Here is a 27,252-nt window from a genome sequence, read left to right on the forward strand (position 1 = left end):
CCGAGTACAAATGGCAGTTCTGCCAATGCATTGTTGTTTTAAACATATGTACACAGTACTGCTGTCATCTGTATATATGCATATCGTTATCTCATGACTTCTGTCACTTCAGTTTATTTTGTAACCTGGCACTTGTATGCTGTACAAATTCTCATCTAACCATGGAGTGACTGTTCAGTAACCAGCTTTTGGCATTTAAAGTGCCAGTTTAAGGCACAAATGACAAAAGCTGCTGCTTGAGGCACCTAAGTGCAAGATTTGTATACAGTGTTTATCACAATTAGTAGTGAAAACTGATAAGGGTGAAAGTGTACAAGGGAAAGGGGGTGCCAGATAATAAGGTGCATGTGTGGAAGAATCTTCTTGAATCAGTCTTGGGCGTTTCTGTGTTGCTACAAATAATTCTTTTAGATGTGTGTGTGACGAGTATTAATATATTACAGAAAACTCAAGCAAATGTACTACTACTTTCTTTTGAGGCATAGAAGTATTTTAAATCTAAGTTTAGAGAATAAAGCAATCCACACTCAAGTTTTAGATCTTTTGTTAATAATTTTTTAAGGTGAACATTATAGTTTAATGTTGTATTTATGGAAAGGTCAAAATGGAGAGACACCTTTGACTATCCACTATTTTTTCCAGATCAAGTCTTCAGCTTCTGCCTACTAGATATGTCTAATGTAAAGGCTGAATTGTGTGTGATCTGCAAGCCATTAGAGCAGATGAGGCTTCGCTGAAGAAAGATCATCTGTTGTGATTCATACAGCAGCCAAAAAGGTGAATTGGTGTGACAGGGTTGAAAATGTGCCGTTCCACTTTCGGCTCCAATAAACTGATGGAAAAAATCACAACACCAAAAAATAATCAGTGTGGAGTAATGAAATTTTGGGAATATTTTTGTCTGCGTAAAATATTTAAGTAATTAACACTGCAAGATCGCAGGTCAATGTAAGTGGGAGATAAGCTATTGCTTGCTGTGTCGTGCAGGTGCCAGACGTCAGTTTGTGGGATGGAGTTCCATGCCTGTTGCACTTGGTTGGTCACTACTGTTTGTGGAAGGTGCTGTAGTTGTCGACCCGTGATTTCACATATGTGATAGATTGGAGACTGACCTGGCGATTGAGCAGGCCAAGGCAACATGTCAACACTCTATAAATCATGTTGGGTTACATCAGTGGTATGTGGGTGAGCGTTATGCTGGTGTAAAACACTCACTGGAATGCTGTTCATGAGTGGCATCACAGCAGATTGATGTACAATTTTGCAGTCGGGGTGCATGGGATAACCCCAAGAATGCTACTACTGTCACATGAAATCACATCCCAGACCATAACTCCAATTGTAGGTCCATTGTGTCTAGCACAAAGACAGGTTGGTTGCAGGCCCTCAATTGGCCACCTCCTGACCAACACATGGCCATCACTGACACCGAGGCAAAAGCAGCTTTGATCAGAAAACACAAGACCTCCACCCTGCCATCCAATGAGTTCTCGGGTGACATAACTGAAGTCTCACAAAGGGCGCTGGTCAGTGGAATGTATGCTACAGGGCATCTGGCTCAGAGCTGTCCATGAAGTAACCAGTTTGTAACAGTTCGTTGTCATTATGGTACCAACTGATGCTCAAATTGCTGCTGCATAAGTAGTATGATGTACCAGAGCCATATGCTGAACCAGATGGTCTTTCCTCCCAGTAGTACCATGCAACCGTCTGGAGCCCTATATTCTTGTGACTATATATTCTTGTGACCACTGCTGCCAGCAATCGTTTACAGTGGTGACATTCCTGACAAGTCTTTCTGCAGTATCACAGAAGGTTCTGCGATACTGCAGAAAGACTTGTCAGGAATCCAGCTTCTTGTAGCCCTATTACACAACCTCGTTCAAAGTCGGTGAGGTGTTGATAGTGGCATCTTTGTCACCTTAAAGGCATTCTTGACTAACATCAACTCACCACATCCAATCTCAAAGGTAAATAATGCTCATGACTTTTAAAATGTGTATTTGCATAGTCATAGTGGCACTACTAATCCCACTGTTAAGTGACTAGCAGGAAATTTGAATAATCATCTTCTTTCAGATGTGGTAACATGCCTGCCAACATTCATTTGTCACACAACTCCTCGTCGGTGCTGCAATTTCTTTTTGCCATCAGCGTATTTACAGGGTTTAAAAAAAAAAAATTATCTTCATTTTCTGAGGCTATTGATGACTTCATTATCCAGAACCTTAAATGCTATTATGATACAGCAAACTATGCCCTTGTTGCTGCTTCAGGTTCTTCATCTGAAGCCAACATGTGGACAGTTTTATTAATTCTGAAATAGATAGTGAAGTCTCACAAGATTTCGTTAGCATTAACATTTCTGTTACTGTCAGAGTTAAATGAGTTGTAGATATGCTTCACAGCATAAGCATTAACATTTCTGTTACTGTCAGAGTTAAATGAGTTGTAGATATGCTTCACAGCATACATGAAAATACTCAATGATCATTGATTTCCTCAATCAAATTTTTCTATTAGAAAGGTTGCTTCTCTTCTCGGAGCATGTTGAAGATACTGATTTTGTCGCTGATTGCCATTTCGATTTACTTTTTCTGGGTATGCTTTTTCACCTCTTAAACTTTCTCTTTCACTATTTAGATACATCAATGTAGGACATACTTTTCATTAAGCTGTAAGATTTTGCTATCAATATCCACCCAGTCCTAAAGTCTATCATCTGACAAATTTGTCATCTGCTTGTTTAACTGTTTCTCTGTTCACTCAAGGAGATGATTAATCTCCTCTCTTTGATGTATGTAGATGAAGTTCTTTAAGTAAATTTGCTGTCTTGATTGGTGTGTCTCCTAGTAACTCAGTTCATTTTTGTACCACCCCTAGATCCTGCTTATGATGTTGCTTTTGGTTTAATACAGACCACCTCACCTGTTCAGATAGGAGCTATGATAATTCTGCTATTGCTGCACTGCATGTCTAATTCTGTTATATAACTTCTTTTATTACACTTAGAAATGTCTCACAGAATGTTATCAATAATGAGATCTCAAACAGTGGCATTTGACTCTGATCAAGAATGGAATCAATTGGATACCGTTTTAAGTAGATTTCATATGTCTTCTTGATCGATGTACATGACAATTGAAACTGAGACAATCAGTCAAACAAGTGATGTTCATGATGGTTTAATTATGACCTCAAAGAAATAAAGTTGTGTAATTAATTTTTTGTTGGTTTGCATCTACATGTCTGCAGTCATGGCACATATTCAATCTATGTACCACAATTCTGTCATGCACTGCCAAAATAAAAAGATGCAGCCCATTGATAAAGTGGAGTATCGTATCATATTTTGTTTTCTGAATTTGAAGGAGGACAGTGCTGCAACAGTCCATGCAGAATTGATGGAAGTGTGCAGCAGCAGTGCACCATCTTGGGATACAGTGGTTAGGTGACATAGACACTTTCAGTGCGGTCAAACGAGACTGAATGATGAATAACGACGTAGCAGACTATTTCTCTGTGAAGAACCAGGAATCACAAGACAAATGAGGGCCGTGATGCTTGAAGACCAGTGTATTGACATTAAGAAAATAAAATGAAAATGAAAATTAGTTGTGGATGAGTTTTCAACATCGTGCAAAACATTTTGAACACGGCGGAGGTTGCAGCCAGGTGCGTTCAATACTGTCCACACCCATTCAAAAAGCATGCTGAGACAGCATCTGAAATGTTGCAGCCATGTCAGACTGCTTCTAAAGCCACCTAATGACCATGAACAAGTGCTAGATGTAAGATTATGATCCCAAGACACAGAAGCAAACTGCACGGGATAAATATATGGTTCACCACCACCACTACCAGTAAACGTGAAGATACAACTATCACCAGTCAGGGTGGTGCTGAGTGTACTCTGGGACTGCTATGTTTTGGTTCAAATAGATAATGCCTGCAAGAGGCATGCTGTCACAGGAGCATACTACAGAAATCTCTGGATGAGATTACAGGACTAAGTGTTGTGTGAAGCTGCCAAAGGGCTTCTTTTGCTCCACATCACCACCTCAGCTCACTCTGAATAGAACACACAGTAACACATGCTGCTTGTTTGGGCTATCAGATTTCGCTTCAACCTGTCATGTTTTCCTGCAATGGCGCACAGTGACTTCTTCTTTCCACAGATGAGAGAGAACAGTCAAAATGCAGACTTCCAGAACCATGGTATCATTGAAGCAATCTGTTAGTGGGGAAGATGTCACATTGAAGTGTGTGCAGGTAGAAAAAGAATAACACCATTACCACATATTATGGCTGCAGTTAGATACACCCCCCCCCCCCCCTCCCCAAAGTCAATACTAAAATTATCACTCGTATAACATTTGCAGTGCTGAAATGACTCAGATACAGAACAAAACATCATGAAACAGTGTATGATATAAAGACAAGGTAAACATACACACAAGAAATGTGTGTACTTATTATCAGGGTTATTCTAAACGATGGACTCATTTTCAAAAATTCATATGTATTCAAGTACAAATCCAAAATTAACAAGATTTATATGAGTTGAAAAGAGGAAGTTTAAAAGTTTTTGGCGGGCGGCGGTGGGCGGGCAATGATGGTTTCAGAAGTGGCTGGTTGAGTTTGTGTGGCAATAGGGCCGTCATTCCGTTTTACTGTCAAGTTGTGTGAGAGATGGCGACTGTGGAGCACAAGGTTTTCTGTGTTATTGAGTTTGCGAAAAGTGAGTCGCAAATTGCAGTGCAGGGGGCATTTCATACCAAATTCGGTGTTCAACAACTCGCAAAAGTATTAGCCATTGATTTAAGCAATTTAAACAGACTGTGAGTGTGTGAAAAGGAAGAAGCACAGGCAATCGCGTGTATCAGAGGATGATGTCCAATGCATTCAAGAAAGTTTTGTGCACAGTCCCACTAAGTCTACCAATAGAGCCAGTTGAGAACTTGGAATACCCCAACCAACTGTATGGAACATTCTGAGACCGCGTTTGCTGTACAAGCCCTACCGATTACAACTTTTGCAGGTTCTCGACCCCAATGACAAAGATAAGAGTCTCGCATTTTGTGGTTATGTGCTAGCAAAGATGGAGGATGACGCATTTCTATAGCGTGTAATTTTTAGCAATATATCGATGTTCCACCTTAGTGGAAAAGTTAACAGACACAATGTTCACTTATGGGGTTTGGAAAGCCCACATTCTCTATTGCAACACAAAAGAGGCTCACCGAAGATCAATGTGTTCTGTGTCATAACTCATACAAAGGTTTATGGACCATTTTTCTTTGTGGAAATAACAAACGGGAATCACGTGCCTGGACATGTTGGAACAATGGCTGTTCCCTCAAGCCATGGAAGATTCCCACTTCATTTTCCAACAGGCTGGAACTCTGCTCCATTGGCTCTGTGATGTATGAGGCTTTTTGAATGACTCCCTTCCTCAGCACTGGATCGGTTGAGGGGACTTCAGGACCTGGCTCTGCACTTCCGGTGACCAAGATCTCCTAATCTCACACTCTGAGACTATTTCTTATAGGGCTATGTGAATTAAACTGTTTATATCCCACCTCTGCCAACCACTCTGAACAATCTGCACAACTGGATCACTGCTGCTGTGCACTCAGTAACAGCAGATACGCTTTTGCGTGTGTATGACGAATTTGGCTATCGCGACAATGTTTGCTGTGCAGCCAACAGTGGGCACATTGAACTTTTCTAACATTTATCACATTTATAATTATTAAATAATCATTAAAAACTAATTCAATACAAATTATTAAATTTATTAAATTGATATCAAACATTATGAAAAAAAATTTGAAACCTCATCTTTTCATTGGTATAAAATTTGTTCATTTTGGATTTGTACTTGAATAAATACAAAGTTTTGAAAATGAGTCCATCATAATCCTGTACTTATAGAACAACCCTGTACTTATACCTCAAATTAATCAGACATAAAGATCTGAGCCCATTTACTGAAAGCACCTGTCACATTCTGAACATGATATTGCTTATGTGAATAAGATAACCAAAAGCATTAGATGTGTACTATGTTACACTACTGTAAACTCACAATGAAAAAACTTTACTGAAAATTTGGTAGAATTCTCCTTAAGAAAATTTTGAGATATATTTAACAAGGAAAATGGGATCCAGTAGATGGAAAGAGGAAAATTGAAATAAAACAAGCCCCAGTATTATGCAGAATATTACGAAAGAGAGGCCCCAGCCTCTGTCTACAAAACAGTTCTCGTCATTTCCCTGTTGTGAAATTTGATTTCGGAACATTATCCTGGCATTAGGAGAGAAAGTGGGTTCTGTTTCTCGAACTTGAGAACTTCGGTATTTTCCTGAATAAGTACCATGTGTTCATTCATTATGGTTCCCAGAAATAGCTCAATGGGAATTCTGGGATGGTTTCTTTGAAAAGACTGATTTCTTGTCGTATCTTTCTCTAGTTTGAGCATTTGCTGAGTCTGTAAGACTTCATTGTCAGTGAGATGTTGTACATTAGTCTGCCTTCCTCGCAGAGGAAACAGCTTTGCACAAATTATTTGAATAACTTAACTCAGGAATTGAATTTTGTGTTCCCATATGGTTCTTCAGTGTAGTGTGAAGTACAGGAGTAAAACACTTACAGGTACATATACATTTGTGAGCAATGTCCTTAACAGTCCCTTGGGGAAAAATAAAAAATGAAACGGTGAACCTTGCCTGAGCATTATTTGGACCACATTGCTCACAACTATGTAGACACCCTTATGCTCTCTAGGAAAACTGACAGCAGTTGTTTCATGCTGAGAAACATACATGCTTGCAGGCAATATGCAACTTGTAAGTGTGTATACATTCAGAAATAAACATGATTTCATTATTTATTGTGGCTTCTGTGGGTGTTGTATCATTTCATAATAATTTTTTGTGGGTTCTCATTATTGATTTGATAGATTGATTTCCTTGATGATTGTGTTTGAGTTACCAGTTATGAAACCATCAAATCATTGAATACTTAAACATCCTTCTAGCTACATTTAAGCAATGGATCATTGTGCTGCAAGTTCTTAAAGATAACTTTTGGAATGCACTTTGGTACTTCCTGTACTCGTGGATGTTCAAATTCCAATTACTTGCTTGTAAAGTAATCTCTCTCAGAACAAAATCTGAAAATCTCTCTCAGAATAAAAAGTATTAGCAATGAAAAAAAAATATTCATTACTGTTGGTGGTGATTCTTGCTGTATGTTGTTGATGACCTAATTTGTGTGTGTGTGTGTGTGTGTGTGTGTGTGTGTGTGTGTGTGTGTGTGTGTGTGTACGTACACCTGAGAACACTTCTAGTGAGATATCTGAATGTCTGTAGAGGAATGGCAGCCAGTTCTTAAAGAGAGAAAACTAGGCAAGGTAATGATGTAGGACTCTGTCTGGACCAGATTAAACAGTCTAATTCATCCCAAAACTGTTTCATATGTTCATATCAAGACTAGGCAGGTCAGTCCACTTCAGGAATGTTTTTGTCCACTTTAGGGATGTTATTTCCCACAGAGTATTGTCCTAAAGAAGCTGTTTTATGATAGGGTGTATTGTCATGCTGAAACAATCATCATTTCCAGGCTGTTCCTCTACCATACACAATGCTGCAAAATGTGTTCATATCCTGCATTTAGCATTTTCTTAAGCAAAATCAGGGCACCATGAAAAACACCCGTATACTGTAACACCACCTCCTTCATACTATTCCACTTATTGCCATTACTTATGAAAGCAGGTAATGTTCAAGGCATTTTCCAAATCCAAACCCTTTCATCGGATTGCCACAGGGTATAGTGTGGTGCATTACTCCAAATGACTTGTTTTCAGTCGTCCACTGTCCAGTGGAGTAGCTCTTCATACCACCACCAGCTTTGCATAGCCTTGACTACAGAAATGTGTACTAGACCATTGTACCCCCATTCTTCAGAACTTCCTAGGTACAGTCACTGTGCTAGCTGGATTGCTAGCAGCAATTCAAAACTCCAGCGATATTTTACAACCACACTCCACAATGCTCAACGGTCCCTGTCCATCAGTAAATGAGGTCTTCCTGGTCTTTGTTTAGCTGTAGTTGTTCCTTTGCATTTCCTCTTCAGTCACATTAGAAACAGTCAATTTGGACAGATTTAGAATTGTTGAAATGTCCCTGATGGATTTGCTACTAAGGTGACGTCTAATGACTAGTCCTCATTTGAAGTCACTAAGCTCTCCTAACTGACCCAGTCTGCTGTTACTTCTTCTATACTGACAACACAGTACCCTCATTTCCTTTTATACTGGTGACATCCAGTGGTCAATTCCACATTATATAAGGATGTCCGATTAGCTGTGATCAGGTAGTGCATATTAATGATGATAATGTAGTTGTATAACATGATTATTAATTTCAAGGGTTGAGCAGTATAATCTAGTTAAATTGAGTTCTGCGTTTTTTCTATCAGTTTTGCTTTATCCAGAAGAATGAATATTCTCTTATAAAGTTGGTTATTTTTATCCTGGAATAATCCTAAAGTGTCGTAAGTTCAAGCCGCTATCTGCACAAATGTTAAGCATGTTCATTACTATCTACTGCTGTAAAAAAACTGACTTTTAAAAGATGTGACTTTAAAATTTTGATAGTATTGTTAATATAATTTGCATAGTTCTGATATTTTATTTCTTCTTCCCATATTGCTGATGCACCCAGACAAAAATAAATTGGGTGTGAGAGGAAGGTGGTGATTTCTCATTGTGACAATGGAATACCTTGTCCCCTTCCACCCTCTACCACCACGTTCAGTTAATGAAGTTAACTTTCAAATTTTTTGTGTGGTTTGGTTTATTAGGTCTAGGTGACATGTACAGCTTTTTCTAGGGAGTGGATTTTATCTTCAAAGTGAAAGTCCGAGAGGTCTTCAAAATACCAGTTTCCGTAACGCCTAAATTTGACCCAAAACAATTCCAGAAACAAATCTGTAACTGTTAGATTACTGGGAAGACAGCAGGTGCCATATCTGATGTAGATGTTCCAATAACTTCGTCTCTGTTACCTTTGTGCTGGAACATCGTGTGCAGAAGCATTGGTTGAAAGGAAGAGGATTTCTTTTTTTTTTTTTTTCTTTCCTTTTGCAATGGAGGCATCTTAAGCACGGGGTCTGTTCAAAAAATTCCAGAACATTCATAATTTCGTGCCAGTGGTGTGGTCGAGCGAAATGCAGTTGGCATCCCTGCACAACCCTGTGTTTAATGTGTAACTGCCGGAAGTTTCATTGTTGTATGTCTGTTAGTTATCATTCAGAGCAGTACTGAGTGCGGGCGCGCAGGCGCGCCCCCCCCCCCCCCCCCCCCCCCCCCCCCACACACCAAATGATGCAGGAAGCCTATGGTGATGAGTAACTAAGCCTTACTCAGTGTTACAAATGGTTCACACAGTTTAAAAATGGCCAGACAGAAGTTAAAGATGACCCTCGTTCAGGACACCTTTCAACGTCTATCAGAGATGTTGTCAGGAACATCAATGAAATTGTGTGTGCCAATCGAAGACTGACTGTCAGAGAGATTGTAGAAGAATGTAACATTTCAGTTGGGTCCTATCATGAAATGCTGACACAGCATCTTGGAATGCAGCATGTTGCTGCCAAGTTGTTCCCACGGCTCATGAGTCAAGACCAGGAAGATCTTCACCTTGCAGTCTGTGCAAGGTGAAGATCTCCTACCCATTACTGACGTGTGAAAATTTGTGCTGGACCGGGTCTTGAACCTGGGTTTCGGACCTTAATGTGAAAGGCTGCCTTAATTACTTGAGCTATCCATACAGGCTTCCTGGACTGACCAAAACTTCCACATGTCACACTGTATACATCCTTACACTGTTGCCCAAAAAGTCGTCACCATCATCTGCTCACAACGTTGCTTGTAATCCTGCAACAGGGAAGCAAATAGTGCTAGTGGTACAGGTAACAACTTGCCATATAGTTTGCACTGATCTGTTGGCAGGCACATGAAAATACTGAAAATGTAACTCAGCTTTGCAAAGTAATAACATGTGCAGGTGCACACACGCATGGCTACATTGACCCATCTAACGCCAGTGACCTGGCACTGCAGTCCACCTTTGTGTGTGTGTGTGTGTGTGTGTGTGTGTGTGTGTGTGTGTGTGTGTGTGTTGTATGACTGTATTGAAGTCAGCTGACCATTTATTATCTTTCGAAAATGAAGGAGGGCAAATTCCTTATAACGCTTCATCAACTTTCAATGAATTTCTGTTTTCACTGCCCAAAAACAGAATTTTATGATTTCATAATATCATAGTTTAGCCATTTGAATGAAATGTGTGATGCTTCATGCTGTGCTTGGAACTTTTCATCTTGTCATAGTATAGCAGTATTAAGATCTCATTGTTTCAGAGAATTAGAGTATTGTGACTAGTTACAATTGTGAATTATTTTTTGTCAATCAAGATTAGCCAATCTAAAAATCTTCTGAAAAATTAATGTATTTGTGGTAATGAGCCACATTTTGCAAATATGCTATTATGAGATGTGAACCTCAAAAATATTATTCTTTCTTTAATTCTCACTTGAATTTATAATTTTCCAGAATATTTATATGAGATGCACCAGATGCACCCTATATTTACCTTGTGGTCTGCATCTGAGCCAGAACTTAGTCCACTATTGCTTGCTTTAGCAAGTGCGGTTGAACATAATTCTCGTTCCCTGCATAATGTTCTTGCTGCTGCTAACCCGAGCTTTGTTCAGGTAAACAATCGTTTTTTTACATTATTAATAGTATCTTCAAAAAGTATTTTTTGTTTTTCATTACTTTTTATATTTTTAGCCACTGAAGGAGTATCTGCTATACATTCAAGCAGTGAAAGAAGCCCTGCAACGCCGAGATGCCTTTGAAATAGAGTATGAGTTGGCAGTGGATGAACTTAAGAAAAAAAGAGCAGAAAAGGAACAGGTAACAAAATCCCACCTAATTAATCCATAATTAACTGTAAGTATTAAAAGTTAACTAATCGGTTAATGTTAGTAAGATTACTCTTCATTTCAAAACAGTATCTTCAAATTGCATTAGAAACATGTTACCTGACTCTGTTCATCGACTGAAATATATGTACTAGTCCTCTCTGGGTTTTTAAAAAATTCAGTATGATTTCGCAAATAAATAAATTTGAAGAAATGAATTGCAGTATCCTACTTGCTTTTGTGTGTATATAAACAGTAAAAGAGAGCTGTTATTTGTGATGAAATGTTTTTCAACAAAATATGAACAATATGGGAGAAAATCATGTTAAACAGTCATTACATTGACAGCTTCAGTTGCTGAAGTGAACAGGTGACAGCAGATGTATGGATCAGCATGTTTCATCTGGAAGAGTTTCTTGCTGAACGGAAGAACAGCAGTGTCTGTTAAAAATAATTTATTTAAATATTCATGGATTCAGGTGTTTATCCTAATGGAAACACTGGAATGAATGTAATTGCACTACAGCTGCAGTTTTACAAAAGGGATATTTGAAACTCATAATTTATTTAAAAGACTACTACACCATTGGAAAGAGCAGTCCTTAATTCTATTGTCAATTGTTCTGGAAATTTGCACCAGACTATCTGTTAGATATGAGACAAGTGCTTGACAGTATTAGTTGGGTCACTGGGCAGGTCATGTGTGGTGTTTGATATTATCAGCATCTTTTGCAGATTGAATTTGAACATAACTATCAGTCTAAATTGGCACAGTGTCTGATTGTACCACTGTATAGACAAGAATGTAATATGCTGCCTAACATGGTGCAGACTACCCACCTTCTCTGCAATATTATCACAGGTGCTGTATGATAGTCATCCAAAATGTTTCTTTATTCTTTTGTCATAATTTTCCATAAATGACAAACAGTAGTGGCTGTGAGATACAAGGAAACTGTGAGGAAGTTATGATGAAGGATAATGATTACTATATCTGTAGTACAACACAGGTATCCTTAACTTTTACTTCATGCATAATGGTGAACACCTCAGGGAATTTGGGAGAAGTGTCAGGGTTTTAGTTTAGGGTCATAAAGTTTTCTGGAAACCAGTCAGCACCACAAGTGTATTTTTCCTGTAAAGCCTCAAAAACATGCTAAAGTGATATAAATAGATGTGATGTTCAAAAATGTTTCAGCTTCCCATGAGCAATTCACTGAAACTGTGATTGGCTTTAATGGATCTCCAGACATTATTGTCATCAAAGGCAGGTCTTCGGAAACTGACAGCAAAGTAGCTTCATGGTGATGATTCAGGACACAGGTTGCTTGGCTGAGTGCAGTTGTTAATGGAGAAGGTGAAACTATTGAAAAGCTTTTACTTTTTTTACATCCAGAGGAGTCAAAAACAGCTGATGTGTTGGACTTCACTGAAAGATTATAGAATTTGACTCTAATGCAAAATACGTTGTTGGGGACTGTGGTATTGATACCACCCCATGGGCATCAAAGTTGGCAATGTAATTATAAGTTTCCGTCAGACGCTGATAGTGGTCACGCAGAATCTGGTGGACCCAATGGAGCGCGCCCGCTGAGCCACATCTCCGGCAGCTTGGCACCACAAGCACTCTTTGCCGCTGCATTATAGGATGGCTGGTAGCAGGTGAAACCCACTCGCGCTTGGAGCATCTGCACTACATGACACTATGTCCAGTCATGGCTCGGAGACCGATGTTTGTGCTTTAGTTCAGAGAGCCTAATCATTGTTGATATTGAGAGCTGGATGTTATTCCTTGCTGCAGTATTTGTAATGAGTCGTCATATGCTTGGAGAAATACAAGTTAAGTAAATCTTCTGTTTACTCTGCGAACTTGGTCGCTAATCATTTCTGCTCCTGTCTGGCTTTCCCATGATGACAGTCCGTGCACCACTCTGTAGCCCACCTCTTCTTGCTGTTGTGTATGAAGTTTTACACAACAGGGACATTGGATAACAGATCTGCACAGTACCTTGAACTACAGGAAAGTTTTTATGCAGGGATATTATGAAAAATACCTCTTCGAAATTGCTAGAAGGCTGGCTTAGCTAATGGGAGCACCATCATTAATAATCAGAGTGTTGAGAGAGATCAAGCAATGGGGTGGAGTAGTTGAGGCACTGGACTCTGATTCAGGAGGAGAGGGGTTCAAATCTCTGCGTAGCCATCCTGATTTAGATTTTTCATGATTTCCCTAAATTGATTGGAGTGAATGCTGGGATGGTTCCTGTGATGAGGAAATGACCAATTGCGTCCCATTTTTATCCTCAGTTCACGCGTGTGATCTGTTCTAACGACAACATCATTGAAATGTCTTCAAACTCTAATAGTCCTTCCTTTTTGTTGTGCAGAGCTCTATATAGATACAGCCATGTTGAACTTCGGCAGCTAATCAGTCTCAGTGCTTTGAGATGCATTGGACCACATTACACTTTTATTTTTTTTAAATAGTTGTTCATATTCTCTTGGTCCCATTTATGTCGTGCTATGGCATTCTTGGTGGTTGCCTGGTTTACAGATTGCCACTCATTGGTAGATGTTTATGTAGTAACACGGTTCACGTTTTCCGTCGCACTTCAGAGTAGACCGGGAACTGTCTTATAGGCATGCCCGATGTGAACTGACTGGGCACGGCCCGTGCTGCCTGAGTTGTTGTTGTTGTTGTTGTTGTTCCGCTGGCAGAGGTCGCGGCCGAATTCTCGTGTGCCCTCTGGTGGACGGGATTCTATTTGCGGCAACTACCGTCGGTGACGCGCCGTGCCGATGTGCGCCTCCAGCGATCTTTCTGGTGGCTACTGCACTCCTCCTCCTTCGGGGGGTTAAGCCACTGTGATCCACTGCGTCGGAAGGTGGAGCGTCGTGCCGGAGTGATGACCTCCACGTCCATCGGAAGGCTGGAGTTAAGGGGATCTGCCAACCCTCGAGCCGGAACCTTCGAATACGGCTGGAAGTCACCCACACGAAGAGGCCCCCGTTGTCCCACCACCGGAACCCGGGACAGAACGGGAGACAGACCGTCGAACTCTGGATCCTGGTCCACCCTGGGAGGGGCAAGACCCAGTGGCGGGGACGATGGGGAAGGGACGACCACAGGCGAACCAGCCCGCTGAGTAACCGGGCCTGCGAGGGGGGCCGGCTCTCGCTGGGGCATCGATAACGATGGCGATGCCGGAGCTGGAGCTACTGGAGGCTGCCAAGGCTGAGAGCCATCGCAGTGCGGCGGAATCACAGGGGGGAGGGGTGGTAGCGCCCCTGAGAAACCAACACAGGTGCCGGCAGTGGGGAAGCCGGTGCCCGAGGGGTCGGAGTGTGGGTGCCCAAACGTGGACGTAGCTGATTTTGGTGACGACGTACCTCCCGGTCCCCCGTCTGCAAGGTATAGAGCCGGCGGCCATTTCGGCGCAGGACCACCGCCGGTATCCAATGTGGATTGCGACTAAACCCACGTGCCCAGACCGACATACCCGGCGGAAAGCCAGGTACTCCATTTTGTGAAGACTGGCGAGGACTGGGCCGAAGGAGGTGTAGCAGAGTCCTAGGTTGGCGCCCGTGGAGGAGCTCTGCGGGGCTGCGTTCTCCCATAGGTGTGGTCCGGTATGCCGTCAGGAAAAACGTCAATGCCTCCTCCGCAGGAAATTCGTGCACATACTTTTTCATCTGTGTCTTAAATGTGCGCACCATGCGCTCAGCTTCCCCATTCGATTGTGGATGAAAGGGGGGAGAGCAAATGTGCCGAATACCGAAGTGCCTACAAAAATCCTGGAAGGTCTGCGACGTAAACTGAGGTTCATTGTCCGATACCAGGGTGACTGGCAGACCATCCACAGAAAAGATTTTTGCTAGTGCCTGGATTACAACCCCAGAATTGGTTGAGGAGAAGTGAACGACATATGGAAATCGGGAGTAAGCATCAATGGCAATGAGCCAAAGGGCATTGAGAAACGGGCCCGCAAAATCGATGTGAACACGTTCCCATGCCTGGGTTGCAGGCGGCCATGAAGAGAACGCTGACTTGGGTGGTGCCTGTTGGCTCGCACACTGATAACAGGCGGCCACCAAGTGCTCAATTTCTCTGTCAATACCGGGCCAGTACACATGTCTGCGAGCCAAGGTTTTAGTACGGGAAACACCCCAGTGCCCCTCATGCAATAACGTGAGGACTTCCCTTCGCAAACTTGCAGGAACAACCACGCAAGGAGCTGTATCATCGGTAGCCAGAAGGAGAACTCCTTCCAAGACAGAGAGGCGGTCTCGTAGAACAAAATAATTATGAAGAGGGTCCGAGGCCCGGCCTGGAGGTCGGGATGACCACCCCTGCTGAATGAGGCGAACTACTTGCCGGAGAACCGGGTCAGCTGCCGTTTCCCTCGCGACTCTAGAACTAGTGATCAGGAAGCCATCAACCGCTTGGCGGAACGCCACATCCAAATGAGAACACATAATCTCCTCTCGATTGAACTTGGGATCCGGGCCCGCCGGAAGACGGGAAAGAGCGTCTACGTTGGCATGCTGTCTGGTAGGGCAAAAATGAATGTCATAATGGTACTTAGAGAGGAACAAGGCCCAGTGCTGTAGTCTGTGGGCCACCCTATCTGGAATCTGAGAGGCGGGGCCAACTAACGATATTAATGGCTTATGGTCAGTGATTAACTGAAACTTTGTGCCATACAAGAAAGGGTGAAACTTGGTAACAGTGTAGACAATGGCCAAAGCCTCTTTTTCCACCTGGGAGTAATGGACCTGTGCGGGACTAAGAGTTTTAGACGCAAATGCCAGTGGCTGCTCGGAACCATCTGCGTTGCGATGGGCCAGGACCGCCCCTACCCCATACTGCGAAGCATCTGTAGCCAGGACCAACGGCTTATGGGGGTCAAAAGTAGCCAAACACGGCGCTGACGTGAGGAGGCCTTTCAACGAGGTGAACGCTCGCTCGCATGCAGGTGACCAATCAAAAGGAACACCCTTGCGCAGAAGGCAGTACAGGGGGCGGGCAATGGTGGAAGCCCTGGGAATGAACCGGTGGTAATAGGCAATCTTGCCTAAAAAAGCTTGTAACTCCTTCAGCGAAGCAGGCCATGGAAGGTCGACAATACCTTGGACCAAACTTCCTAGCGGCTGGACGCCGTGCGGAAAGATTGTGTAGCCCACATACTCAATGGACGGTTGGAAGAAGTTTGACTTACGCAGGTTGCAACGCAAGCCCACAGACCTGAATTTGAGAAAGAGGGTGCGAAGGTTGTGCAAGTGTTCCTTCGTGCTGCGGCCCGTGACAATTATGTCGTCCAGGTAATTAATACAATGAGGGATTGTTGACGTGACATGCTCAAGATATCGCTGGAATATCGCCGGGGCACTGGATATCCCGAAGGCCAACCGCTGGTATTGGTAAAGGTCAAACGGGGTGTTGACAACCGCCAGCCGTTTGGAGTGCTCATCAAGAGGTATCTGATGATAAGCCTCCGAAAGATCGATTTTCGAAAAATATTGGCCTCCCGCTACGACGGAGAAAAATTCATCAGCACGAGGCAAAGGATAGGTGTCCACCACCAATTGGGAATTAATGGTGGCCTTGAAATCGCCACAAAGACGTAATTTTCCCGAAGGTTTCCTGACAATAACAAGGGCCGAAGCCCACTCACTAGAAGAAATGGGAAGAACGACCCCTAGGCCTGTCAGCCGATCTAGCTCTTCCTTTACCTGAGGGCGGAGAGCCAAGGGGATCTGCCTCGCACGTAGAAAACGCGGGCGAGCCGACGCCTTCAACGTTAAGTGAGCTTCAAAGTCTGAAACACGCCCCAGGCCCTCCTCAAAGATAACCGGAAAGTCAGAGATCAAAGATTCTAATGATTGATTGGGAACGTCTTCGGAGACCAATTGTATGGTGTCAATGATAGAAAATCCGAAAGCTTGAAAGGCATCCAAGCCAAAAAGGTTAGCGGAGCTCGCATCACTGACAACAATAAAAGTAATAGGCCGAGTGACTGATTTGTAAGTCACGTCGGTAGTGAATTGACCCAGTAGGGGAATGAATTGTTTACCATAACCGCGTAGACGCCGGTAAACTGGCGCCAACGGGGGCGACCCAAGGTCGGAGTAAGTTTTTGCATTCAACAAAGAAACTGCTGCACCCGTATCTACTTGCAGTTGTAATCAGCGCGACCGAACCGACACCTCGATGAAGAGTTTGTGGTCCGATGCGTCGGGAGCCTGGCCTGATGAAACTTCCTGAATGTCAACGTCCATGTCCTCTGTAACTGCTTCCTTCGATTCTTTAGATGCTGAGTGGCAAACTTAAGCAATGTGTCCTTTCTTATTACATTTGCGACAAACGGCCCAATGCTGGGGGCACTCCGACCGATCGTGATGTACATAGCACGACACACAGGATGGTAACAGGGGCCGGCAGCCGGAACTCTGTTTACGTGCCGTGCGGGAGCGGCTGTAACGGCCGGATTGTACCGCTCGCACGTCGTCCGTCGTCCACCCCGGACGCAGTGGACACGGCCACGCCGCCCTGAACTGCCGCGATGTCTCACCACGCTTCCAACTGTTGACCGGCGGCATGAGAGACTTCATACGATTGATCAATGGACAGGACTTCCTCGAGGGAAGGGTCTTCTAACTGCAGGGCCCATTGCCGGACCTCCCTATCAGGGGCCGAACGAACAATGATGTCGCGCACCATAACGTGGGCATACGACTCTTGCGACTGCTCCGTGACAAAATGACACTTGCGACTAAGACCGTGCAGGGTAGCGGCCCACGCCCGGTAAGACTGATGAGACTGCTTCTTGCATTGATAGAACTCGACCCTAGCCGCCACAACATGCGTGTGGCGGCGATCATATGAAGACAGTAATGAACACAATGCGTCAAAAGACAAGGACAAAGGTTCCTGCAACGGCGCTAGCTGCTGCAAAACTTGATACAGCGAGGGAGATATCCAAGACAAGAAAAGAGCACGACATACCTCCGCATCGGCAACATGAAACCCGTCTCGTCATACGGGGGAAAGGGAGGGGGGAATGGCGCTGGAGCAGACGGCATGGAGAGCAACGCCGGAAGCACTTGTTTCATGGTGGCCATGAGCTCCGTCTGCTGCTCAACCAAAACCCGCACTAAATCCTCCATGCCGCCGATAAGCTGCGAAACCGGAACGACGACGCAACACGCGAAAGAACAACCGTACTCGTCGCCAATTGTGTAGTAACACGGTTCACGTTTTCCGTCGCACTTCATAGTAGACCAGGAACTGTCTCATAGGCGTGCCCTATGTGAACTGACTGGGCACGGCCCGTGCTGCCTGAGTTGTTGTTGTTGTTGTTGTTGTTGTTGTTGTTGTTGTTCTGCTGGCAGAGGTCGCGGTCGAATTCTCGCGTGCCCTCTGGTGGACGGGACTCTATTTGCGGCAACTACCGTCCGTGATGCGCCCTGCCGATGTGCGCCTCCCGTGATCTTTGTGGTGGCTACTGCAGTTTAACTTATACAAATTGACAAATTTTATTTGTATAAGTAAGTTGATAGATAAGCTGGTTTAGTTCTGACTTAAATTAACTTGCTAACTATAAGGTTCTTTTCAAAAACACTATGATTCTAGTGGAAACATAGAGGATATGAGGATAGGTTTACACTCATTATGACTCTTAGCTAATGGAGTCTCTCTCTTCATATGTGGCATCATTGACTTGGAAACTGTTGCTCCTAAACTGCCTGGTGTATTTACTGCCTTATAAACACTTGCTCCACGTAATTCACTCCAGCAACATGTTCTTTCAATTTTCAAAAGTGTCACCATTTTGCCTCTTCTCATATTTGTCTACATATATACCTAGCCACTTCAGGGATCAATTTGAAATACACTGTCTAGTGTGCTGCAGAGTGCACACATCAAACGTACCATCCCACAAACAAACACGATCCAATACTTAGATGTTTCTATTAACTATCTGTTTCAAAGTTAACTTTCTAAGAAGACTGCAATTTTAACTTTCAGTGGTCTTCAGTGATGGAGTAACATATTTATGTGTTCTAGGTTTTTTTTTTTTTTTTTTTTTTTTTTTTTTTTTTTTTTTTTTAAATTGCTTGAAAATCAGTTATGAGAAAACAACAAATTTGAACTTTGCCATTTAGGATGGTATAAGATATTGAAATTTGTATATCTATTAGACTGGAATGGAAGCATTATTTGGTATCAAGGTGATAAAGTAGTTCAGGATATCCAGAACATCCTTCTCGACTTACTTAGGCTGGGGAAGGCGGAGGCAGGTGCCGAGGTTGTGTGTCACGATCCTCTGTTCATTCTGCCACCCCTGGATGCTGTCACCTCACTGTTGAGGTACAGTCATGTGTTGACCAGAAGAAGAGTGGCTGGAAGTGGCAGACAATAAATTGTCTAGTAAAGTCTACAACACAGCAATGGCCCACCTCCTTCAAACCACACAGGCGGGATGAGGTCTTCTTACTCATCTTCTAGGCCACAGCCATATAACACGTGGCTTCTTGCTCCAGCGAGAAGACCGTCCAGTATGTGGTGCTGGTGGTGTACAGATCACTGTGTTTTACTTTCAGACCAGAGGGCTGTCTCCAATTTGCTGATAGAGCTATCTTAAGTGACATTCAAACAAATGTGCTTAGAGTTTTAAGGTTTTGTGATATGTCCAACTTGTTTCCTAAAATTTTAGAGAGATATTCTTAATGTGTTAACAGGGTGACTGGCTCACCCATATTTTCTGTAACTGGTCTGCCAATCACATTTCTCTGTGATGTTATTTTAGCTATATCGTCATTTTTCTCATGTTTTAGTCCCAGGTTTAGCATCTTTCACCTTTTATCTCTTGTCTTATGGCATGTGAGATAGAGTAATTGTGAATGTCCATGCACGTGGTTTGGGAGGGAGTATATGAGTGAGTCTCATTTTTAGGTTTATGCCTCATGGTGTGACAACATTCTTAGCCCTTTCATCTATGTTTGTTTGTTTCAATATTTGTAAGGGCGCTGATAACCTCACTGTCGAGTGCCCATAAACTCTCAAAGCGCGCACGCACATGCGCGCGCACGTGCACGCACAAATAAAACAATTACCCAGTGGGGCAACAGATCTCTCATTAATTAGAGCAACATATCTGGAGTGAATCTTATGACATCACTTCAAAGAGTATGTCAAATAAAGTTACATTTCAGACTTTAAAAAATTTCAGTTGTTTTCTCGGGTCTTGACATTGCCATCCAAAACACTGCCAAGCCATGACACTGGAGCATAAGCAACCCCTTCACAGGAGATGGAGACACTGGATCACCATCACACTTGGCCAGTGTTCTGTGTCCATGCTTATTTAATCATCAAAGTGTGCACAGTTGTGTGATTTCTGTCTACTAGCAACTAACTACCTAACGTAAGTTTTCAACTTTCACAGGCATCTTTAGTTGACTTAAGAGGATAGTAGTGGAGCATGTTATTCCAGAGAATCTCATGCTATACTACACTGTGGAGGGGGGGGGGGGGGGTGATGGCTTGATACCAGGATTACCAGGATAGAAATGAAGCTAAGGTTGAGTAGATCATCGGCTATATTTGTTTCCCAGGCCAAGTTGCCTTTGGATCCGAAGTCAAATCTGAAAGGGAGACTGGATCTTCGGTACCTCATCTGTCATACATGTGGTGAACAGGCAAATATTCCAGTACACTGTTCACTCTCTCTTGGATTCACGAAACTAGTGTGAAAAGGAAACTTGGTGTGAAATGCTTTAGCCTCTGGAATAAGCTTTATGAAACAAAATACCTTTACTGTGAAATAAAAACAAAATTATATGAAGGCAGTCTATTCATAAATGCACATCTTTGCAGATCCGTGGCTCCAAGCAGCCTGCCCTGCCTCCAAGAAGCCACTACAAAGTTCTGTTTGCATTCTTCTTAGTGTATGTATGAGCCATAATTTGTATGTAGCAGTAATAAGGTGGTGCTCTTCACTGTGGGCAACAACTTTAAGTGAGATTGCCAGTATTTTGTTTGTCCCAATAACAGTCAAATGTTCAAAGTTCTTTCTCTACATCTACATCTACATGACTACTCTGCAATTCACATTTAAGTGCTTGGTAGAGGGTTCATCGAACCACAATCATACTATCTCACTACCATTCCACTCCCGAACAGTGCGCGGGAAAAACGAACACCTAAACCTTTCTGTTTGAGCTCTGATTTATTTTATTTTGATGATCCTTCCTACCTATGTAGGTTGGGCTCAACAAAATATTTTTGCATTCAGAGGAGAAAGTTGGCGACTGAAATTTCGTAAATAGATCTCGCCTCGACGAAAAACGTCTTTGCTTTAATGACTTCCATCCCAACTCTCGTATCATATCTGCCACACTCTCTCCCCTATTACGTGATAATACAAAATGAGCTGCCCTTTTTTGCACCCTTTCGATGTCCTCCATCAATCCCACCTGGTAAGGATCCCACACCGCGCAGCAATATTCTAACAGAGGATGAACGAGTGTAGTGTAAGATGTCTCTTTAGTGGACTTACTGCATCTTCTAAGTGTCCTGCCAATGAAACGCAACCTTTGGCTCGCCTTCCCCACAATATTATCTATGTGGTCTTTCCAAATGAAGTTGTTCGTAATTTTAACACCCAGGTACTTAGTTGAATTGACAGCCTTGAGAATTGTACTATTTATCGAGTAATCGAATTCTAATGGATTTCTTTTGGAACTCATGTGGATCACCTCACACTTTTCGTTATTTAGCGACAACTGCCACCTGCCACACCATACAGCAATCTTTTCTAAATCGCTTTGCAACTGATACTGGTCTTCGGATGACCTTACTAGATGGGAAATTACAGCATCATCTGCGAACAACCTTAGAGAACTGATCAGTTTGTCACCCAGGTCATTTATATAGATCAGGAACAGCAGAGGTCCCAGGACGCTTCCCTGGGGAACACCTGATATCACTTCAGTTTTACTCGATGATTTGCCTTCTATTACTACAAACTGCGACCTTCCTGACAGGAAATCACGAATCCAGTCGCACAACTGAGACGATACCCCATAGGCCCGCAGCTTGTTTAGAAGTCGCTTGTGAGGAACGGTGTCAAAAGCTTTCCGGAAATCTAGAAATACGGAATCAACTTGAGATCCCCTGTCGACAGCGGCCATTACTTCGTGCGAATAAAGAGCTAGCTGCGTTGCACAAGAACGATGTTTTCTGAAACCATGCTGATTACGTATCACTAGATTGTTCCCTTCGAGGTGATTCATAATGTTTGAATACAGTGTATGCTCCAAAACCCTACTGCAAACCGACGTCAATGATATAGGTCTGTAGTTCGATGGATTACTCCCAATACCCTTCTTACTCACTGGTGCGACCTGCGCAATTTTCCAATCTGTAGGTACAGATCTATCGGTGAGCGAGCGGTTGTATATGATTGCTAAGTAGGGAGCTATTGTATCAGCGTAATCTGAAAGGAACCTAATCGGTATACAATCTGGACCTGAAGACTTGCCCGTATCAAGCGATTTGAGTTGCTTCGCAACCCCTAAGGTATCTACTTCTAAGAAACTCATGCTAGCAGCTGTTTGTATTTCAAATTCTGGAATATTCCATTCGTCTTCCCTGGTGAAGGAATTTCGGAAAACTGCGTTCAATAACTCCGCTTTAGCGGCACAGTCGTCTTGCCGCTTGTGTGCTTTACATACGACCAGAATTTCTTCGGATTTTCTACCAATTTCCGAGACAATGTTTCATTGTAGAACCTATTAAAGGCATCTCGCATTGAAGTCCGTGCCAAATTTCGCGCGTCTGTAAATTTTAGCCAATCTTCGGGATTTCCCGTTCTTCTGAACTTCGCATGCTTTTTCCGTTGCCTCTGCAACAGCGTTCGGACCTGTTTTGTGTACCATGGGGGATCAGTTCCATCTCTTACCAATTTATGAGGTATGAATCTCTCAATTGCTGTTGCTATTATATCTTTGAATTTGAGCCACATCTCGTCTACATTTTCACAGTCAGATCGGAAGGAATGGAGATTGTCTCTTAGGAAGGCTTCTAGTGACACTTTATCCGCTTTTTTAAATAAAATTATTTTGCGTTTGTTTCTGGTGGATTTGGAAGAAACGGTATTGAGCCTAGCTACAACGACCTTGTGATCACTAATCCCTGTATCAGTCATGATGCTCGCTATTAGCTCTGGATTGTTTGTGGCTAAGAGGTCAAGTGTGTTTTCGCAACCATTTACAATTCGCGTGGGTTCGTGGATTAACTGCTCGAAATAATTTTCGGAGAAAGCATTTAGGACAATCTCGGAAGATGTTTTCTGCCTACCACTGGTTTTGAACAAGTATTTTTGCCAACATATCGAGAGAAGGTTGAAGTCCCCACCAACTATAACCGTATGAGTGGGGTATTTATTTGTTAAGAGACTCAAATTTTCTCTGAACTGTTCAGCAACTATATCATTGGAGTCTGGGGGTCGGTAGAAGGAGCCAATTATTAACTTAGTTCAGCTGTTAAGTATAACCCCCACCCATACCAATTCGCACAGAGTATCTACTTCGACTTCACTAAAAGATAAACCACTACTGACAGATACAAACACTCCACCACCAATTCTGCCTTCTCTATCTTTCCTGAACACCGTCTGAGACTTTGTAAAAATTTCTGCAGAACTTATTTCAGGCTTTAGCCAGCTTTCTGTACCTATAACGATTTCAGCTTCTGTGCTTTCTATTAGCGCTTGAAGCTCAGGGACTTTCCCAGCAGAACTACAACAATTTACAACTACAATTCCGACTCTTCCTTGATCCAAGCACGTCCTGTATTTGCCATGCACCCTTTGAGATTGCAGCCCACCCCGTACTTCCCCGAGGCCTTCTAACCTAAAAAACGGCCCAGTCCACGCCACACAGCCTTCGCTACCCATGTAGCTGCCAGCTGAGTGCAGTGAACTCCTGACCTATTCAGCGGAACCCGAAACCCCACCACCTTATGGCGCAAGTCAAGGAATCTGCAGCCAACACGGTCGCAAAACCGTCTGAGCCTCTGATTCAGACCCTCCACCCGGCTCTACACCAAAGGTCCGCAGTCGGTTCTGTCAACGATGCTGCAGATGGTGAGCTCTGCCTTCATCTCGTAAGCAAGACCGGCAGCCTTCACCAATTCAGATAGCCGCTGGAATCCAAAGAGAATTTCCTCAGATCCAAAGCAACACACGTCATTAGTGCCGACATGAGCCACCACCTGCAGCTGGCTGCACCCTGTGCTCTTCATGGCATCCGGAAGGACCCTTTCCACATCAGGAATGACTCCACCCGGAATGCACATGGAGTGCACACTGGATTTCTTCCCCTCCTTAGCCACCATATCCCTAAGGGGCCCCATTACGCGCCCAACATTGGAGCTCCCAACTACCAATAAGCCCACCCTCTGTGACTGCCTGGACCTTGAAGGCTGAGAATCATCCTCTGAAACAGGGCAGGCAGCTGCATCTGGCCCAGCCAGAGACAGTGCCCGAAACCTGTTTGTCATACGCACTGGGGAGGCTTTCTGATCAGCCTCTGGGGACGTCTTTCGCTGCCTGCCATGCCTTGGAACGACCTCCCAATCAACCACAGGCTAGGGCTCAGCCCCACTGCGGGCAGCAACCGGGGCAACCACAGCGGCAGGCCGATCTGGGGACAGACGGGACGAGGTTGACATCCCCGCGATACCAGAGTCCGGCTCCCCACAGTGGTGCCCATTGGCAACAGCCTCCAGCTGCGCGACCGAAGTCAGCGCCGCTTGCAGCTGTGAGCGAAGGGATACATCATATGCAAATTTGGAGGGCAGCTTTCCTTGCTGACAACCCTTTTTGCCCTAAAGTGACAGTGAACATATGGTGTCGGCTTAAATTTACTTTTAGAGGCACATTGTGAAACTGAACTGTAAAAACTGCCCTTCTCTTCTTCATTTTTAGAGGCACAGCATGCTCTGCTGAACTGCACTTGATTGCAGATTTTCTTTTATGTCAGTTAATACTGTATGCAGTATATAATGATTTCCTGTGGTGAAGAAAAGAGGTTTCTGATTACTCACATACACTATGCAAGTCATGAGAGTGCAGCAATTTTTTGTTTGCTGCATTTGTTTTGTAAGTTTGCACTTTCCAGATACTTCTTGAATTTCTCAGTTGTTTTTGAGTGTGAGTGCTTGGCTGAAGGGTGGAGACACAATGGCAGATGAAAATGAAAGATGAATTCCTGTTAAGGGGAGCTGGAACGATCCATCACCTCCATGTTAATTTTAGCAGATAGAAGGAACATTTTTTCCAAAACTATTAAACACATTGCTCTGAAATTTGGACTAAATGTTCAGTGAATATTTCTCTAAAAAGTTATAATGCCATGTTAAGAAATATTTATTGGTTTTTGTTTTACAATTTTTTTAAAACAGATGCTTATTTTTTTCTCTGAAATTTTGCACATTTTCTTCTATAAGTCTTGAATTAAACAATATTTTTTTACAATTTGTTATAAAAATCGAGGAAAAGAAATAAACAATAGTGTGTATAAATTTCATTGATGCACTGTTAGCAGTTTTTGAGAGAATATTCCTCACAGCTGCAAGCCACAGGAAGTGGCTTCAAAAGTTTTTTAATACATTCCTGTCCCATATGATGGATTATCAGCATCCTCTTCTTTTTCCAGCGTTAGTTTCCTTTTCATTGGTCTTTTGTTCCCTTTTGCTGCATGTTGTAGGCTTTTGTCTCTTCTTGCTGCTTCTCTTACTCTTTCATCAATTAGGCGCATTGTGGAAATGGTGTTGTGTCCTGGTTGGAAACCTAAACGTTCAAAATAATCACATTTGATAATGTTTCCTTCATTGTATGGTGCCACTGCATCATACACTTCAAAATGCAGTGTTTTTATCTGTACAAACACACTTTCGGGAAACCTAATCCAAATTAAATTATTTACACTTTCATTTGGATTTTGTTTTCCCATGGAAACACGTTTCCAATAAACTTGGCTATGATAAATCTCTGAATATGGGCTTAATTGCATTAATTACAACATTTGGCAAACTGTTTTTATGGGCATAGTCCTTTCCTGATTGGTACTTACACCATGAGTCATCACCAGTGGGGCACAGTGCATGTTGTGGGTGCTCATTTGTTGATGCAGTATGAAAAAATAATGCCCATACTCCTCTCCTCATATGCTCAATGCTTCTTGTATTTTGCCTAATTGCACCCCATAACAGACCTTGCCATTGGTGGGGAGGCTTGCGTGCCTAAACGATACAGGTAGCCGTACCGTAGGTGCAACCACAACAGAGGGGTATCTGTTGAGAGGCCAGACAAACATGTGGTTTCTGAAGAGGGGCAGCAGCTTTTTCAGTAGTTGCAGGAGCAACAGTCTGGATGATTGACTGATCTGGCCCTGTAACACTAACCAAAATGGCCTTGCTGTTGTGGTACTGTGTATGGCTGAAAGCAAGGGGAAACTACAGCCATAATTTTTCCCGAGGGCATGCAGCTTTACTGTATGATTAAATTAAGATGGCGCCCTCTTGGGTAAAATATTCCGGAGGTAAAATAGTCCCCCATTCGGATCTCTGGACAGGGACTACTCAAGAGGACGTCGTTATCAGGAGAAAGAAAACTGGCGTTCTACAGATCGGAGTGTGGAATGTCAGATCCCTTAATCGGGCAGGTAGGTTAGAAAATTTAAAAAGGGAAATGGATAGGTTAAAGTTAGATATAGTGGGAATTAGTGAAGTTCGGTGGCAGGAGGAACAAGACTTCAGGTCAGGTTAATACAGGGTTATAAATACAAAATCAAATAGGGGTAATGCAGTAGTAGGTTTAATAATGAATAAAAAAGTAGGAGTGTGGGTAAGCTACTACAAACAGCATAGTGAACGCATTATTGTGGCCAAGATAGACACGGAACCCACGCCTACTACAGTAGTACAAGTTTATATGCCAACTAGCTCTGCAGATGATGAAGAAATAGATGAAATGTGTGATGAGATAAAAGAAATTATTCAGATAGTGAAGGGAGACGAAAATTTAATAAGTCATGGGTGACTGGAATTTGAGAGTAGGAAAAGGGAGAGAAGGAAACATAGTAGGTGAATATGGATTAGGGCTAAGCCGCCTGGTAGAATTTTGCGCAGAGCATAACTTAATCATATCTAACCCTTGGTTTAATAATCATGAAAGAAGGGTGTA

The 27,252-nt window shown here is 42.9% G+C and overlaps 1 protein-coding gene across 2 annotated transcripts in view; it reads left to right on the plus strand.

Annotated features, from left to right (window-relative positions):
- The window catches only part of LOC126248627 (sorting nexin-7-like), a 144,933-nt gene that overhangs the window by 69,065 nt on the left and 48,616 nt on the right, over positions 1–27,252 (plus strand). For both annotated transcript variants that reach the window (XM_049949798.1, XM_049949797.1), the window contains exons 6-7: positions 10,626–10,786; positions 10,866–10,991. In XM_049949798.1, coding sequence (XP_049805755.1) covers positions 10,626–10,786; positions 10,866–10,991 — 287 coding nt within the window. The remainder of the gene's footprint in view (positions 1–10,625; positions 10,787–10,865; positions 10,992–27,252) is intronic.

The sequence above is a fragment of the Schistocerca nitens genome, chromosome 3 (assembly GCF_023898315.1).
Source record: "Schistocerca nitens isolate TAMUIC-IGC-003100 chromosome 3, iqSchNite1.1, whole genome shotgun sequence".
Classification (NCBI taxonomy): Eukaryota; Metazoa; Arthropoda; class Insecta; order Orthoptera; family Acrididae; genus Schistocerca; species Schistocerca nitens.